Genomic DNA, 19,189 nt, shown 5'->3' with positions numbered 1-19,189 from the left:
TTACACTCACCTCGTCAACACCAATTTTCCTGCAAGCTTCAATGAAATTATCGACATTTCTCCTACATCGGGCCATTGTGAGTTTCGGCTGAAAATGAGATCATTTTAAAATTTTCATTCGGGATAAGAAAAGATGGGAAAACTTACAACTGCAGGTGAAGGAACATGAATGCTAGCGACAGATCTAGGTTTGATATGGTTGGCCAAATGACACAAAACAACACCGTCTGTCAATGAAGAGGCTAAGTCTTTGGGCAGCGCCATTTTCAATCGGGCTTCAATTACCTAAAAAGATAATCCACATTTCATAACAAATAACCACCACTACCAATAAAAACACACTCACGTTTCTTAATTGATTGATCAAATCAGTTTCTTCCCTGGCCTTGTCGATTTCTCTCCTCATTGTAAAAGTCATTTTGTCGGGTATCACTTCCGGATTCCAGGATATACTTCTGGAATTGCCTTTGTTCACACCATTCACATTTTTCACGTTTCCACTGCCATTCAGACTGTTCTTCATTGCAGGATTGACCGTCTGTTTGTTATTACCGGAAGGAACGTTATCGTGGGATAATATACCGGAGGAGTTTGTTTTGAAAGGTGAAGTTGGCTTAACGTAGTCTTGGATGAATTGTGGGCTACTTGAATTAGAAGTCCTAATATGGTCTATGTTTGTACCTGAAATGAAACATCGATAATTAGGTTTCTCAAAAGGGACCTATAAAGTAAATAGCAATATACAATTTTGGTAAATGCCTAAGGAAATATAGGATATTCAATCTTATTCCAGAAAGTACTCATGGTCTAGTGGAACAGTTCGACAATAAAATAATCTGCGTGATACTATATCGAATAAACAAGTATTCTCTTTCAATGTCGAAGTGGGGATGGTCACAGCTGCGGCTTGAATATTAGTCGCTTTCCAACAGTGGGATGATTCACGACAATTTTATTCCTTTGTATAGACGAATTTATTCACGACAATGAATGACACTAATAATTTCTTCCATGAAAAAGAGTACTCAAGTTCTTTTTCGCAATAATTGATTTGAAAATAAAACAAATTCTATGAAAGTAAGAAATATAATGGAAAACAAAAACATAACCTAAGTACTCATTTCCATAGAAGAAAATTTTATGATCATTCATTGTGACATATAAACTCTTAGTAGACAATGGAATAAAATTGTCGTAACCCATCCCACAGTTGGAGAGCGATTAATATTCAAGCCGTAGCACCAGCGCAGATCACAACTGTATGCATCTCTACTTCGACAGAAAACACTCATTTTCCTACAACTGCTATGAAAAGTAGCGTATTCTTCAAAGCTTACTCAATTTCAAAACTATGTATTGCTAATACTGTGGGAAATATTATTTCTCACGGCACTTTGCCCACACCTCGCTTGGTAGACCAATGAAATTGGGCTTTTGAGTTGTTTCTATGGAAACGCAATAAATTCGCACATACTGTCAACGAAGGCCATTTTGATTTGAATCAAGTCCATTACTTGAATTATTGGAATTTGTGCAGTTGTAGGAAAAGTATAGTGTGCAACATGTGGAGAAAGTCCTTTTCTCGCTCGTGTGTTTGCGGCACTCGCCTTTCAGGCTCGTGCCACCTTCCACACTCGCGAGAAATGTTGGACTTTCCCACTTGTTACACAATATACTATTATTTGATATAGTATCACACAGATGTTTTGATTGTTGTACTGTTCCAATGGATCATGAGTATTCTCTGGAATAACGTTGAATATTCTATCTTTCCAAATGCATTTACCAAACCTGTATATTAGGCAGCAGAGGTATCTAGATACTTCATATGTGTATTCTAAGAATAACTAATATTATATATTTGCCTAAGCAGGGTCTTAGAAACAGAATTTATTATGACATAAAAATTATAATTATTGAAATGACTACACTAAGCATTACTGTAGTGATCACTTTGCAATGTTTGGTTATTTCAATGTTGTTATCTATTTTTGCTTCAGATTTTTCTAGAATTGACATTTGAAGTATCTTAGACTCCATGGCAGTCATTAGAACAGCTAGCTATATACATTTAATTCGAACACGTAGAAATAGGGATAGTGTAGAATAAAATAATTTGGATAAAAATATAAAAAAACTTTTGAATTTTCATAATCTTTCCTGTCTTAAGACTCATGTTCGTCTTTAGTAAGATGCATAGAAAACCTGGTATGTGCACTGATTCGATTTTGTTTCTTTTGAGATAGTCCAACTGTTGCTTTGGTGTTCTGCTTAACCAGAGTTCTGTCAGGTGGCGCTCTTCAGAAATTTTCGAATTCCCACTATCTGCCTGGTGCCGTTTAAAAATGAACTACTGATTTCAGAAACTGCAAACTTTCACAATAAATTATAATTCAGTTCCTATCGAATTTTTAATGAAATGAACGGAATTGGAATATAATGCCCATTCAGAGTATAGAAGATTGCCACCAGCATAAAATATTATTATTCTATGCTCAAAGGTCACGAGAGTCGAGAATGCGCTCTATTAGTGTGACGTCACATACAGCCATTTTAGGTTCTCCTGTCAGTGTTCGGAATCCAAACAAATAAATTGTCATTCAAATTAGTACGGTGTGGTTGAAGGAATTGGCTTATTTTCATAAATAGAGTATTTGAGGAACGATTTCAGTATTAATTGATAGACAGAAGGAACGAGGTTAATACCAGTAAGTTTGAATCCTGTATCATTCCCCAGATTTTGTATAAAGCCGTGTTTATTAGATGAACTTCAAGTTCAAACTTACTGGCATTAATCTCGTGCATTCTGTCTATCAAATAATAGTAAAATCGTTCCTTAAATAATCATACTTACCAAAATCAGTAAATTTCTTCAACGACAACGTACTAATTTGAATGACAATTTGTATGTTTGGATTCCGAACACTGACAGGAGAACCAAAAATGGCGGTGTGTGACGTCATCACTAATAGAGCGTATCGCAAAAAATGTCAAATTTAAACGCCGTATGCGCCATCTGAAACAGACGCGATCTCTCAAAATCAAGTAGGTATAAATCTGAATAATCTCCCTTTTTGTCTGAAAGTTTTACAGGTATAAGTAGACACACCAGGTTTTTCATGCATGTTAGTCTTTAATTAACTAAAATAATGTTTTTTTCTTGGCAGCTTTCAGGTAGATTAAAAATAATATATTTTCAATGCAAATTTAGCTGAAAAGACAAAAAACATAAAGTGCTTTATGCACTCTAGCAATAAATGAATCGATTTCTCGTCTCATTTCTCAGTGCTAATATTATTTGAAATTATATGTGAGCATTTCAGTTTACAGATGACTGAGGCCGCAAATTCTACATGGAAGCTTAGTAATTCCACATTGAATGAACTTGTATCCGAAATCACAAATGGATATTTACGATTCTTTCATATTCAATAAATTAATGCCAGAAAAAACCCAACCTGAAAAATCAAATGCGAAACATTCAAAGGAAATACAATTTTTGTCTCAAACAATTCCAAAAATTCATTATCAGAAAGGATAAACAGTATCAAAAAAATAGAGTATGTTTTAGTAGGTTCATCAATCAGGAAAAAACGCAAAAACTATATCAAATCAATGCACAAAATTATGAGTTATTAGATTAGATTATTTTCCAGATCAAGCGTGATACTCCAAGCAAGACACCAATGTAGAAACTCACTATTTTACCAATTGGAAGCATGCATCCTATAGTATCTGACTCTACATTCTAATGATTGCGATTTTTCAGTTTGAGGACATGTATAATATTGCTACAATCTCACCATTTCCATTCGTATAACTGTGATTTGGGGAGAACGAGGTATTTCTAGACGGTTGAACTTTTTGCACTGGTTTTTTACTTGTATCGTCGAATATTTTCTTGGGACTACCCAAGACTGAGTTTAGGGGAGTGGGGTCGGATTTTGAGGTAGCCATAGAGGACTGAGGCGAAGAGTGGTGCGTTGGTGTATTTGGTTCTGTTTTGTAAGAGTGTTCTTCTGATTCTTTGGTTCTGTAAACAGAAGCAACCTCTTGTGCTCGTTGTTGTTTTAAAGCTTCCTTGTATTCCCTAAAAAAGAATGGTGTTTATTTTCAGTTACATGAAAATTAAAAAAACTTCTTCTGATCGCAAGATGTTGAGACATTCATTCAAAATTAAAAATAGTACCGAGAAAAGCGATAGGGCGTAAAAGTAAAGGATTTTCCAATAAGAGGTTTCGTTTTGAATAGCCTGCTATCTAGGCAGCTGTCACTTTTAAAGCTGTCATCTTTTGACATTTGACAAGTAAACACTACGCCATTACCAAAAAAAGCAAAGATTCGCGCTTGAACAACGCATTGCAATTGTTAAAATTCACTACAGAAATGGTGACAAATTTTCAGTCACTATTCACAAAACTAAAGCACTTTTGGGTAGTCGTGAAGCACCTTATCGGCCGGCAATAGTCAAACTGGTAGAAAATTTTGAACTGTTGGGATATGTTAGTGACTAACAATATTGCTGTTGTAGGGTGTGTGTATGTGCCACACAAACAACGAAACAATCGCAATAAAAGATTTTTGGCTGTTACTTCTCGAAGAGTTTATCACAATTGGCCACTGAGATCTTGAGATTTAATCCCTTTAGAATTTTTTCTTTGGGGCTACGTGGAAGATAAGGTCTATATCAATACTCGAAAATCGATTCAAGAACTTAAAGATGGAATTTGTGAAGTGATAGAGAACATACAGCCGCAAATGTGCTAATTGGTTTTTTATTTCAAAATGAAACCTCTTATTGGAAAACCCTGAAGTAAAACAATAATTCATCATAAAACAATCTATGTTTAACTATCAATAATTACCTGTATGTTTGTATTTGATGAAGAGGTTTCATTTTCTCTTCTAAACCATTGCTGTGGTTAACGTTGTTATGATCAATTATTGGACTTAGACGAGCACTGAAAAAATTCAAACCACCATTGTTAAGACAAACAAACAATGGGACAATGAATTGTTAAATGAAAAGTAAGTAGACAAACAAAACACATAATTTACCAAAGTGTTTATTTCCTACAAAAACTCTTATAGAGAAATACTAATATAAGAGCTAGGAATTGTAAAAATTTAAAGAAGATGAACCAATAGAATGAGTTCTGATATGGAAAGGACCTACAAAGAAATGTATATTGTGAAAATTTTCCTATCTTTGCATGGTTTGTCTATCTTATTTACTAACCTCAATTCGCCTAAACTCTTATTTTCGTCCTTTTTCTCGGAGTCATCTTCGCCATTTTCAGGTCCAGGACTAATTGTAGAAGGTGTTGATAAAGAAGAAGTTGTTCCGTTAAGTTCTGTGCGAGTTGAAGCTACTGATGGATTGGAATTCGTCCATGGTTTGTCAAGGTCACCTGAAGCAAAATAATAGAGTTATAAAAGAAAACATGATATGATTTTTGAAAACCCTGAAAATAAATTTTATAAAATGCGAAATATGTCAGCAAAATTAGGATGTTATCCTTGAGCCGAAGATATTGAGTATTTTTGGATAGATACTGTCAACAATATCTCTCAATCAAATTGGATAAAAAAGGAGGAGGAATTGTGAGAGGTAATAAAACACACGCGGAATAATGAAGTTTCATTCAAAAAAGTACATGAAGTATTGAAAAACTCAAACAATCGGAAAAATCTAGACCCAAATAGAACTCAGAACTTCTAGTTGAAGAAATGTTGGTCTCTACATGGCAGGCTGGTCAAATCCATAAATAGTATAATAGATAATCCAATGGGAATGCCTACATTTTTAGCAACAGGGACCACTTACCTTTCCTCAAAGGATTTTCTTAACACAGAGGATTCAACAAAATAGTGACCAATAACATGCTTGCCAACAATACACAAAATCATCATATTATCATGTTTAGCATCTTGTATTTACCAGCATCACGAGAAAAATAAAATAATTATCTACACAGCAGAAGGATTCCTCAAGAATGCAAAATCGAAAGAACAGGTAGCATTTCATAGATTCCATCATATAAAACCAAGTCTTCGATAAACAGAGAAATCTTTTTATGAGATCTTTCAATAATAATAATAATGTTTCCATAAAGCTTTTATACATGATATGATAAATTTAAAAAAAAAAATTGATATGAAGATAAAAAAACATAAACTAACCTGTTATTTCCTGTGACCATCTTTTGTCATCGCTACTAGTACTATAACCGCTATCTACATTGTAACGTTTCTGTTTCAGTCTATCAAAGTGTGTGGGACCTGGTGACCCGCCAGTCTTTTTTGTTCTTCTTCCTAATGTGCCTCCCGCCGTGAATCCTCCACATTTAGCCTCCAATCTCAAAGCCTCAGTTTCCAGGTATTTGAAGATGTGCACACGGCCCCTTTTGCAAAGCTGAAAAGGTATAAAACTCTGGTTTAGACATTTTGTCCAAATTACACACAATTCTTTAAAATAATGGACTCTCACTAGTCGTGATCAGAATTGTTAATGACAGGAGTCAAGTGGTATAGATGACTAACAACATCAAATATTGATAAATACTAATGACAATGGTTTTAAGAACTTAAGAAGAGTTGTAGTATCAGAATGTGCCTTTGCCGATGACATCGTATTGATGGCGGGAACAAGGAGGAGTATACAGGGAAATTTGGATATATGGAATGGAATACTGAGAAAATATGGGATGGAAATAAATAGAAGAAAGACAAAAGTGATGGAAGTGAACGATGAACGGGGGGATGATTGGAGATTGGAAATTGAGGGAGAGGAAGTTGAAAAGGTGGAATGTTTCAGATATTTAGGAGTGAACATAGAAAATACGGGAAGCCAAGAAAGGGAGATTAACGAGAGAATTGAAAAAGCCGGCAGATTATACCACGCAATTAATAAGAAATTCCTAAGAAGAACTGAAGTCGAAGAGAAAACTAAAATGACCGTGTTCAAGTCGATATTCGGACCGGTTCTATCGTACGGATGTGAAACTTGGAACAAAACAAAGAGAATGAGGAGTAAACTACAGGCAGCGGAAATGAAATTTTTGAGAGGAGTGAAGGGGGTTACAAGGATGGACAGAAGGAGAAATGAGGACATAAGAGGTGAATTGGGGATAAAATCATTGGAAAGGTTTGTGGGTGAGAGGCAGTTGGGATGGTGGGGACACTTACATCGTATGGAGGAGGAGAGACCAATCAAACAAATATGGGAGGCAAAAGTCGAGAAAAAGGCAAAAAGGGGAAGACCGCAACAAACATGGGAGGATATGATAGAAGAGGAAATAAAAAAGAGAGGGAAAAGCGTCAGGGAAGCTGAGATGATGACATCAAATAGGACAGAATGGAAGAAATTTATTGAATCAAATTAGAATTATTTTAAGTTATTGTTAAGATAGAAAATGTAGATAATGAAACCCATACACCGAAAGGTCACAAATGGGATAAAGATTATATATATAAAGATTATATATATACTAATGACAAATGATGAATGAAAATTTTGAATAGTGACGATCTGATGTGAACAAAAAGTACATTTGATCAAAAAAGTGTTATGTATAGGGTTGTCCAATAATAGAACAGCTTTCACTTTAGAAACGATCATCTTTTGACATTTGACAAGTGAAAACTACGCCATTACTAAAAATGGAATGATACAACGAAAACACTTTTGGGTCACTGTAAAGTACCTTCTCGTCCGGCAATAGAGAAACTGGTGGAAAAAATTTAGCTGTTGGGACAAGTTAGTGATGTGAAGAATAGAAACCGTGTGCGTCGTTCAAGAACAACTGAGAATATTGCTGCTGTAACCGGTAGTGTTGACGAATACCCAGGTTTTCGTTGATTCCCCGTCGATTTTGGGAATGAAGCATTCCACAAACGACATAACAAGTCTATGCTATTGCTACACAAAAAATTCTCTCGTATCTTCACTAACTGGGTCCTTGAAACGTCTCAAAATGATCAGGATTTTCATTGGAAGATCATATTCAGTGTTGAGTCCCTCGGAGGCTGAGTTAATAAGCAGAATGGTGGCATTTGGGGCTCGGAAAATCCAAGCATGATTGTTGAAAAGCCTCTCCATCCACAACGTGTTAATGTATAGTTTTTGGGTTGGTAGTGTGGTTGGACCTTACTTATTAGAAAAAATGAGGCTGTTGCAACTGTTACGGCTACCGAGCTAATATTGATGACTTTTATAGCCGAAATTGAAAGATATTGAAGTTGACAATGTTTATTTTCAACAAGATTCAACATTTCAAGAACGGTGATTTTGACCAGCATGGCGGTGAAAGAAGGTTTTCGAAGATGCAGAATTAGAGGCATCACTTGATCAAGACTCGTGTCAAACGCAACAAGAATAGACAGGACCATTGGGAGTGACGCAACAAGCCATTTCAAAAACGCCTGAAAGTCATGGGAATTATTCAGAAATAAGGAAATTGGGTGCCGTTCGAGTTGAAGCCGAGAAATGTTGAACGGCGTTTTTTTGCTTGTCAACAGCTGCTTGCAAGGCAAAGACGGAAGGGATTTCTGCATGGAAAATGGGTTCATTACGATAATCCCAAGCGCAGACAATCTTGGGGATATTCCGGCCATGCTTTCACAGTTCCAAGGTCATGTTCAGAATTTGGTGGGACCAGCTCGGCGTAGTGTATTATGAGTAGCTAAAACCGACTGAAACAATCACAGGCGATCGTTATCGAACGCAATTAATGCGTGTGAACCGTGCATTGAAAGACAAACGGTCGCAATAGAACGAGATATATGATAAAGTGATTTAACAGCATGACAATGCTCGACCTCATGTTGCGAAAGTAGTCAAGACTTGGAAACGTTGAAATGGGAAGTCCTACCCCACCCGCCGTATGCTCCCTCGGACTATCACTTGTTTCGATCAATGGCACACGGCCTGAAAAATTGGAGCGTTTCGAAAGATGACCAGTTTTTTTAACGCGGGATTTGTACGCCGCCTAAAGACGGGAGAAAGTAGTGGCCAGCGATGGATAATACCTTGGATAACCAATTGTTTACAATAAAGCCTCGAATTTCGGAAAAAAACGGCTGCAGCAAAGTTGTACGCCTATGTAGCTAAGTACTCACACTAGCAGGCGGACTTGTAAACGGATTATCCTCGAGAAGTAAGTCTATCATCGATTCCATCTCTTTCAGTTCTACCGGCAACGTGCCGAGTCTGTTCGCCCTCAGGTCCAGCCTGACCAGGCTCAGAAGCGTGATGTCGATAGGTAAGGCCAAAAGTAAGTTGTTTCTGAGAATGAGAGATTTCAAGCTTCGCAGTTCGCACATTCTAGGCGGGAGGTGAGACAGCTGATTGCAAGAAGCGTCTAGTTCTGTGAGCTGTGACATTTTGCACAAGTCGTCGGGGAGACTCTTCAATCTGTTGTTGGAGACCAGGAGAATCTGAAAGGAAGAAACATTTCAAATTATGGTTTATTATAACGGGTGCTTTTTTTCGAGGTATATAACTTTAAGTTGGCATTACTGTTCAAGATGGCGACCGATTTAACAGCTGTCAAGTGATTTATTCTCAGTTTGGTTTGGCAATTCATCATGAATAGACTCACGCCTGAACAACGCTTGCAAATAGTGCAATTCAATTTCGAAAATAATGGTTCTATGCGGAATACGTATCGCGCACTACGTCCATTTTATTTTGTTTAGCGATGAAGCGCACTTCTTGTTGAATGGCTACGTGAACAAACAAAACTGCCGCATTTGGAGTGAAGCTCCTCAAGTGTATGTCGAAACACCGTTACATCCAGAAAAACTGACTGTTTGGTGCGCTTTATGGCCTGGTGGAATCATTGGTCCGCACTTCTTCAAAAACGATGATGGCCAGAACGTTACAGTCAATGGTGATCAGTATAGAGCCATGATTACTAACTTTTTCATTCCTGAATTGAAAAACCATGATGTCCAGGAGCTGTGGTTCCAACAAGACGACGCAACATATCACACAGCTCGTGCCACAATCGATTTATTGAAAGACACGTTTGGTGACCGCCTAATTTCACGTTTTGGGCCTGTAAATTGGCCTCCAAGATCTTGTGATTTAACACCGCTAGACTACTTTCTGTGGGGCTATGTAAAGTCATTGGTCTATGCGGATAAGCCACAAACCCTTGACCATTTGGAAGACAACATTCGCCGTGTTATTGCCGATATACGGCCACAAATGTTGGAAAAAGTCATCGAAAATTGGACGTCCAGATTGGACTACATCCGAGCCAGCCGTGGCGGTCATATGCCAGAAATCATATTTAAAATGTAATGCCACAAGATTATCTTGCGGATGAATAAAATTCATGTCAATCGAATAATCCATCGTTGTTTTATTGCAATTTAAAGTTCTATAGCTCTAAAAAAAAAACACCCTTTACAAGGTGACCCATTTCGGAAGATCCTGAAATTACTCCTTGAGAAAACCTGTTTAAAAAATGTTTCAAATGACAGTTTCCTAGTCTTCAAGGGGACATTCAATAAGACCTTGGAATTTGATTTCAAGGTCATTTCAAGGTCGAGTATTTTTTCTTTTAATGAGGAATATAAAATTTTCTTTGCAGAATATTAATCTTCTTGATAAACCAAAAACATTATGTCCCTTTTGTTTTTTTCATAAAAATGGATTTCTCTGGAGATATAGTGCCTTATGGTCAGGATGAAGTACCTACTTCAGTTATTTCTCATAGAATCATTTGTTTTATGGACATATTCAAAAATAAAAACTAGATTGTTTTGTGATTGTTTTTCAACAGCAAACATGTGTTAACACCGCGATAATAAAATCTCACCACAAACCGAATTTTGAAATTGTTACCGCTGCAATCACATGTATTGGTACATAATTGTAGATTTTAGATTGTGCGCGATTGTGGTGATGTTTTTTATCACCATCTGAAGCTTTGAACAGACGATAAAAATGCACTACTAATCATAGGAAGACTTTTCAACATTTAATTGGGTGAAATGTGCTTCCAATTTTATACTCCAAGTCCAAGGAAACTTATGGAACTCTCATTGTCTATTTAATGCATGTAAAACCATACACTCTGTTTGGAGACCAATGAATATCCACTGTTTTTTTTAATTACTAAGACTTTGTAGTCGTACTAACTTGTTATCGAAAGTTTGAAGTAATAAGTAACAAGAACAGCCTGTTAATAGTTTTGGAGTTTTAAAGGGAGCACCACCACGTGGTTGCTCAGTTCAAAATGAAATTAGAAATAATCTACATGGAAGAAAGTAAATATTTTTATTTTGCGAATGAAAAAAATTTTGGTATCTTTTCGTTTTGCGCAAAAAAATGATGATACGTACTTTGTACAAAGCACTGATATATTTTTTAAAAATTCGTGAAAAAAGGCCTTTAAAAAATCATTACAAAAGAGGTAAACTATAATTTCGTGAAAGTCGTCGTACAGTGCTGCTCTCTACTCATTTAAAAAATAAAGAAGATGAAGTGAATGTACAGGGTGGGCAAATAAGCGAGGTAAGCGGCTACATCTTAGGATCCACTCATCGTAGAGACTTGCGGTAAAAAATTTTACTACTAAAGTGTACAAGAGAACACACTGGAAATTGTTTTGAAGTTCATACCTCTACCGCTAGGGGGCGTAATAGCTACCGTCGAGTAGAAAAATGAATTTTACTCGAAAATGTTTCATATGAAGTTGAAGAAAAAATATCATCATTGTAATCCTTGGAAAATTCTCTATCTTTTTGAATTATCACTTTCGATTTAACGACATCAAATAAGGGTAGGTGAAAGGGAGAAATCTGACTGATTGAAATGCCTGTAACTTCAGTTTGGCTCAACATTTTTGAGCAAATTAGATCTCGTCTGAAAGATAATATCTTGTTGATTGAGGACAAAATATAGTCATGATAAATAATTTGTTTTTCCTGCTTTCGATAGGGGGCGCTAAGTCAGAAGTTCATTTTTTTTGTTCATTTTACTCCGAAATTTCAAATGTAATGATAGGATTTTCTTAACAGAAACTGAAATTCCATCAAATTTGCATGAAAACACCTGAAGGTCGCAAAGCGATAATTTCAGGCGTTCTGAAGTTAGGGCCGAAAGATATTCTTCAACTGATGCACTATGAAAAACCAAATTGTGTATTTAAGTTCTGACAGAAACAGAAATCCCATCAAATTTGTATGATAAAACCAAAAGATCGCGAAGCGATAGCGGTACAACTTCGTACACCGTACAAAGTTTGACTGATAGGCGAAAAACCTCGTGGTGGTAATCCCTCTTAACGAGCAGAGGAGAATGAATCGAAAATTCTAGTTTCTATATCGAAAGAAAGAAATGAAAAATACACTTACCTGGATAGGTAATTGACATATTTCTCTGGGAAGACTTGTAAGTTGGTTCCTACTGAGGTCCAGAAAACTGAGGCACTGAAGATTGCTCAAGCCGTCAGGCATGAGTCTTATTGCATTGTGATAACATAACAGCTTTTCCAGGAAACAGAATGACGTCACCTCTTCTGGCAGCTCACTAAAACGGTTTTTGGATAGGTCTGAAAAAAAGAGGAAATATTGATTCATTTATATTCATTTGATGTCGTGAATAATTCTGAAATGCAATATATTTTTGGAACCGAATATTTACACAAAGTATATTATGGATGTGTGAAGAGATATCAACAAGAGGACAAATATTATCACAAATGATGAAAGTACTGACGTGAATTCAGGAGCTTTTAGGCGCTCGTTAATTCGTGCGTCAATTGGTTGTGATGTTGTGATCTGCTTGAAATGATCTCAACCTGAGCGGATTTGTAATCAAATATTGGATATTTATTAACAAATATTATTCTTGCATTTTCTACAGTTCTGTTGATGTGATCAGCTTGAAATTGATATTTCATATGAATTGTCAAACTCTGTCAGTTTTTCTTGGCCAAGAAAATATAGGGTGATTTTTTTTTCGATATTCTTCTTGAATATTCTATTGTTCTGGTTATTCGGCCCTTGATCGAATCTGCCACGGGCATAATAATAATAATAATTTTATTTAATCCCTTAAGACACTACAAGGGGAAGATTAAGGGGGGTTCAACCCTTGTTTTTTTGTTTTTTTTATATAGCTAAATATATATTTTATAGTAAATATGATCTTTCGGTTATTTTATTCACTTTTATTCGTTTTATTTTTTTGAAGCAGTGGCGTATCCAGAGATTGAGTTTGATATATTTGTTATGCCATATTCATGTTTCAACAGGGAGATTTGGTAAAAATCACAATATAATGTAACGACAATACAAAAACTTATTTATTTCTGAGAAAAGAATTTGTTATTTCTCACAATCTACCCTCTGCAAATGCCATCGTCTTAAAAATTAGCATATACTTGACTTAGATCTTGTGTATCGGACCTGTAATTGATAGTCTCATAAATAAAATGAATCATTTATAAAAATCATTTCGCTGATGTTTCTTCTGTTTCTATTTGTATCCAACTAACTTCGCTTTCTTTAAAATGATGTTCTTCAAGGGCGACTGTATTTTTCTTTTCCCTGAATCTATCATCGCAATCATATTTATGTTGTCCCTTAGTTTTTATATACTTATTTAAAGAAGTGTTACTGTTAATTTCCAATATTTTCTGTACTAAAACTAATCGTCTTCATTCGAGTAAATGAACTTGGTAGCAAATATCTTGAACTTCAACTCTTTTACTTATTAATTTTATTTATTACATATTTGTCACTTCCACTTATACGAACGAGTTCTGTTCGTCTGAAGCCTTGATAATGTCTTAATATATAGTCGAAACGTTGGCCTAGTCCAAATTGGTGGCGTGATTTCAACTGTCCAAACCAAACCCTGTAAATTGAACTGCAACATGTTTTCTCAAGGACGTGAAACAACTGTATATGCAAATAAAAAAATTTCTATTCGAAAGAATACAATATTAATATGATATTTGAATATGATACTGTAGTATAAATTCAAATCGCAAAACGTCCTCTCTTGTACGGTGGCCTTCAAGGTCGTGAATCCATTCAGCATTTCGTTATTCTTGAGGCGTACTTGCCGAGCAACATACCGGAAATCATGCTCCTTACAAAAATGGAAAAATATTCCCTGCAAACCAAACGAGGTAGGTATACGTTTCCAATTGGCACCAACAACGGTGCATCGACGTTTCTTGTGAGATTTTCAAGTATTCCCGATATTATCAGTACATCTTCGATAATTGTTCAGACTGATGAGAATTTTTTCAAAGGAGAGAAGTTTTCATAATTGGTTGTTGAAAATCATTCAAGAAATGCACTGGCTTGGAGTTGAGAGCTTTTGAGCGCTAGTTCATTCATGCGCCTTTTAGAGACCACATAACAGTTGTAAAGGGTGTTTTTCTTAGAGCTATAGAACTTTAAATTGCAATAAAACAACGATGGATTATTCGATTGACATGAATTTTATTTATCCGCAAGATGATCTTGTGGCATTACATTTTAAATATGATTTCTGGCATATGACCGCCACGGCTGGCTCGGATGTAGTCCAATCTGGACGTCAAATTTTCGATGACTTTTTCCAACATTTGTGGCCGTATATCGGCAATAACACGGCGAATGTTGTCTTCCAAATGGTCAATGTGGCTTATCCGCATAGACCAATGACTTTACATGGACCCACAGAAAGTAGTCTAGCGGTGTTAAATCACAAGATCTTGAAGGCTAATTCACAGGCCCAAAACGTGAAATTAGGCGGTCACCAAACGTGTCTTTCAATAAATCGATTGTGGCACGAGCTGTGTGACATGTTGCGCCGTCTTATTGGAACCACAGCTCCTGGACATCATGGCTGTTCAATTCAGGAATGAAAAAGTTAGTAATCATGGCTCTATACCGATCACCATTGACTGTAACGTTCTGGCCATCATCGTTTTTGAAGAAATACGGACCAATGATTCCACCAGCCCATAAAGAGCACCAAACAGTCAGTTTTTCTGGATGTAACGGTGTTTCGACATACACTTGAGGATTAGCTTCACTCCAAATGAGTCAGTTTTGTTTGTTGACGTAGCCATTCAACTAGAAGTGCGCTTCATCGCTAAACAAAATAAAATGGACGTAGTGCCCAATATGTATTCCGCACAGAACCATTATTTTCGAAATAAAATTGCACTATTTGCAAGCGTTGTTCAGGCGTGAGTCTATTCATGATGAATTGGCAAACCAAACTGAGAATAAATCACTTGACAGCCGTTAAATCGGTCGCCATTTTGAACAGTAATGCCAACTTAAAGTTATATACCTCGAAAAAAAACACCCGTTACATTCATAATGATATAGTGAAATTGTGGATTTAAAAATATATCACAATCCAACAACGTAATCTAACCATGTTGGGGACTTGTAGAAATTGCGTATACTCCCTCCATCTATGTTTATTACTCTATGGCTTCGACTAATATCTATTTCATCATGAAAACCCACCAGTTCAATTTTTCAACCTTTCATATTCTCATCAAAAAGTACAGTCGAAAAAAAAACTCGCTTTCAGACAAGCTTACATAGCATGTAACTGCTCAGCATGATGAAAAAATTGCCATATATCGTTAAATGGCGCCAAGGGTATGACCTAAGTTGAAGCGGGCACCAAACACAAACTTGGGATCTATTCTGGACGCGTTTATATTTAGATTCCGAATAATTCGATTTCATTCCAAAATGGAAACATTGAACGACCTTTCCAAAAGTTCATAAAAGCCATAAATAAAAACTTAGTTATTTTCGAGTGTTAAAGTTCACTGGAGTTTTTTAAATGTTTCCTTCGGTCTGTCTAGGTCGTTAATATCGTGATTGATTATGATTACAAATCAATGGCGATGATTGGTTTAGGGGTCGTTAAAAATGATGTGTTACTATGAAGTGTTGATAAACAAATTAGGATAACTAATTGTCGTGGTGTTATTTTTGACATTATGAAAGAAGAAATCATATTTAAAAAATGAATGTCATAAATTATCTACCAGATTATAATAATAAAAAATTCTTTCCAACATTATTTCTGTCTCTTGAAGAAACACCCATTAGAAATACACTGCGCAAAAAAATTAACGCACATTATGGAAATCTCAAATTTATTCTGCAACTGCAAGGTGTTCTCAATGATAATATTTTTATCAGAATTATGCATGCATATGTCATTCACTTTCAACGTTTTTCTTCAATTCAGATGTTTTTTCCCAGCAGGAATAAAAAAAGATGAGATTATCAGATTTTGAATGTATAGGCTCCATTCTGAAATCAGTTGTTCTCGATCAATTCTAGTGATCAATACTTTTTCTTTCGTTTGATTTTCTACACTCGATCGCTATGACACGCGAAATACGCAGTTTGACCCAAGAGGAATGTGCCCAAGCGGTAGTTTTGCGAGATGAAGGGTGGACATACACAAGAGTTGCAGAAAGGTTTGGAGTTTCCCATACAAGTGTGTCCAGAATGTTGCAGCGATTCAGGGAGACAGGTATGAATGTCCGAAGACCAGGACAGGGTAACAACTGCCATTCAAGAACGTTACTTGAGAGTTTCTTCGTTGAGGCAACGGTTTGCAACCGCTCGCCTCCTTCAAAATCAGCTTGAGCAAACTCATGGGGTGCAAATTAGCACTCAGACAATAAGAAATCGCCTCAGAGAATATGATTTAAGGCCTCGTGTCGCGGCAAGAGGCCCAGCTCTTACCCCAGCCCATCGAAGGGCGCGTTTGGATTTTGCGAGAGAGCATATCCATTGGGAAGAGGCTGATTGGGAAAGAGTTCTCTTCACAGATGAGTCTAGATTCTGCCTCTGCCATTGTGATCGACGTTCCCTTGTATACAGACGTCCACATGAAAGATATGCTCAGTGCAATTTCCTGAATACTACTGGTTTCGGGGGAAGATCGATTATGGTATGGGGTGGAATATCTTTGACTGCTCGCACAGACCTAGTGGTCGTTGATAATGGAGCTATGAATGCTGATAGGTATATAAGGAACATTCTTGAAGAGCATGTAGTGCCATTTGCCCCATACATTGGTGAAAATTTCATTTTTATGGACGATAATGCCAGACCCATACCTTGAAGAGGTTGAAGTCTCTCGAATGGAGTGGCCAGCAAGAAGTCCAGATCTCAATTCGATTGAGCAGGTTTGGGATAACCTCAATAGAAGGCTGAGAAGTTCAGAAAATAATCTAGCTACTCTTAATGACTTAGGAATCCAACTCAGAGAAATCTGGGAAGGATTAGATCAGAACATTTTAAGATCACTCATTTTGAGTATGAACCGTCGTTGCCGAGCTGTAATTAACGCAAGTGGTAGAAATACCAAGTATTAAATCACTTATCAGCATTCCAGTATTTTAAAAATTGTTTATTTATCTTCTTTCACATAAGATTCGGTGAAATCCTGAATTTTTCTTCCATTTAATGTGTCTTGTTTCGTTCAAAACCTTCCCGAGAGAACATAAAAAATAAATTATAAAGTCAATGTGAAGTTAACTTTCATTAAAATTGAGATTTTCAGAATGTGCGTTAATTTTTTTTGCGCAGTGTATTATCTACCAGATTATAATAATAAAAAATTCTTTCCAACATTATTTCTGTCTTTTGAAGAAACACCCATTACAAACATCTCATACGAGTCAAAAACCAACCCATTAGTAACTTCTCTCTATCTAAACAGCCATAATGAACTCCATCACTCAATGATCCCGTAACCGGATAGCGAAATAAAAGGAGACTTTCATAAGCCTTCTCCAGACGTATCCGAATAATCCGTCTCCAATCTCGAATGTCTCTATTCAACTAAAACATCAAACAACGCTGAAAGCCCTCCATTGTTGTCCCAGTTTCTCTTCTCTTCGACTTTGTGTACGCCCGTAGTAATGCCAGACCACAAGATAGTACCATAAAACCACCCTTGCGTTGAGTGAAATACGCCGTCCCTAATTCAAAAACATTATGACCTAGGCGATAAAGAATGCTCCTTGATATAAATCATTCCACGTCATGATATCAATATGATATCGTTCTCTTCTTGTTCCCAATTGATTTCGTTTTATATTTTTCGAAACGAGATGTTGTTTATGGTTGTTTTCTCGGTGGAGGCATCAATTTTACGATTGGACGTTTCGATTTTACGATTTCATGCACATGTAGGTACTCAGTAGAATTAGTTTCAAGTTGTATAGGGTGTAATTTTATATTCTCTCATCAGAGGCAGTAAGGTGGGACTAGGTGGCTACAGATTGATTATAAAAAATTTATTTCTGACTTTCCTCAGAAAGCTACAAGGTGACTTTTCTTATAACGGGTGTTTTTTTTTCGAGGTATATAACTTTAAGTTGGTATTACTATTCAAGATGGCGACCGATTTAACAGCTGTCAAGTGATTTATTCTCAGTTTGGTTTGGCAATTTATCATGAATAGACTCACACCTGAACAACGCTTGCAAATAGTACAATTTTATTTCGAAAATAATGGTTCTGTTTCCATTTTATTTTGGTTAGCGATGAAGCGCACTTCTGGTTGAATGGCTACGTCAACAAACAAAACTGCCGCATTTGGAGTGAAGCTAATCCTCAAGTGTATGTCGAAACACCGTTACATCCAGAAAAACTGACTGTTTGGTGCGCTTTATGGGCTGGTGGAATCATTGGTCCGTACTTATTCAAAAACGATGATGGCCAGAACGTTACAGTCAATGGTGATCGGTATAGAGCCATGATTACTAACTTCTTCATTCCTGAATTGAACAACCATGATGTTCAGGAGCTGTGGTTCCAACAAAACGTAGTCCAGATTGGACTACATCTGAGCCAGCCGTGGCGGTCATATGCCAGAAATCATATTTAAAATGTAATGCCACAAGATTTTCTTACGGATAAATAAAATTCATGTCAATCGAATAATCCATCGTTGTTTTATTGCAATTTAAAGTTCTATAGCTCTAAAAAAAACACCCTTTATAAGGAATGGTGCAGGTCATTTCAAACATAATTTATGAATACATTTTCTACTGAAATTTTGAGTTTAATTGCAATGAAAAAATATTTAATTCATAACATAAGGTGAGAAATGTTTTAAAAAACACAAGAACTCGAATATCTCGGAAACTTTTGATTTTCGGCTATCAATAAATATGGC

At 36.3% G+C, this 19,189-nt stretch overlaps 1 protein-coding gene across 3 annotated transcripts in view; it reads right to left on the bottom strand.

Annotated features, from left to right (window-relative positions):
• LOC123677577 (leucine-rich repeat and calponin homology domain-containing protein) overlaps positions 1 to 19,189 on the bottom strand; it is a 65,528-nt gene that overhangs the window by 7,878 nt on the left and 38,461 nt on the right. For 2 of the 3 annotated variants that reach the window (XM_045614180.1, XM_045614181.1), the window contains exons 2-10: positions 12,370 to 12,566; positions 9,121 to 9,438; positions 6,184 to 6,415; positions 5,240 to 5,411; positions 4,866 to 4,961; positions 3,804 to 4,090; positions 347 to 681; positions 148 to 285; positions 11 to 88 (exon numbers count right to left, since the gene is read on the bottom strand). In XM_045614180.1, coding sequence (XP_045470136.1) covers positions 11 to 88; positions 148 to 285; positions 347 to 681; positions 3,804 to 4,090; positions 4,866 to 4,961; positions 5,240 to 5,411; positions 6,184 to 6,415; positions 9,121 to 9,438; positions 12,370 to 12,566 — 1,853 coding nt within the window. The remainder of the gene's footprint in view (positions 1 to 10; positions 89 to 147; positions 286 to 346; positions 682 to 3,803; positions 4,091 to 4,865; positions 4,962 to 5,239; positions 5,412 to 6,183; positions 6,416 to 9,120; positions 9,439 to 12,369; positions 12,567 to 19,189) is intronic. The other variant, XM_045614182.1, reaches the window with a different exon arrangement.

Source organism: Harmonia axyridis, chromosome 4 (genome assembly GCF_914767665.1).
Source record: "Harmonia axyridis chromosome 4, icHarAxyr1.1, whole genome shotgun sequence".
Classification (NCBI taxonomy): Eukaryota; Metazoa; Arthropoda; class Insecta; order Coleoptera; family Coccinellidae; genus Harmonia; species Harmonia axyridis.
This window is presented reverse-complemented; position numbering and strand designations above follow the sequence as displayed.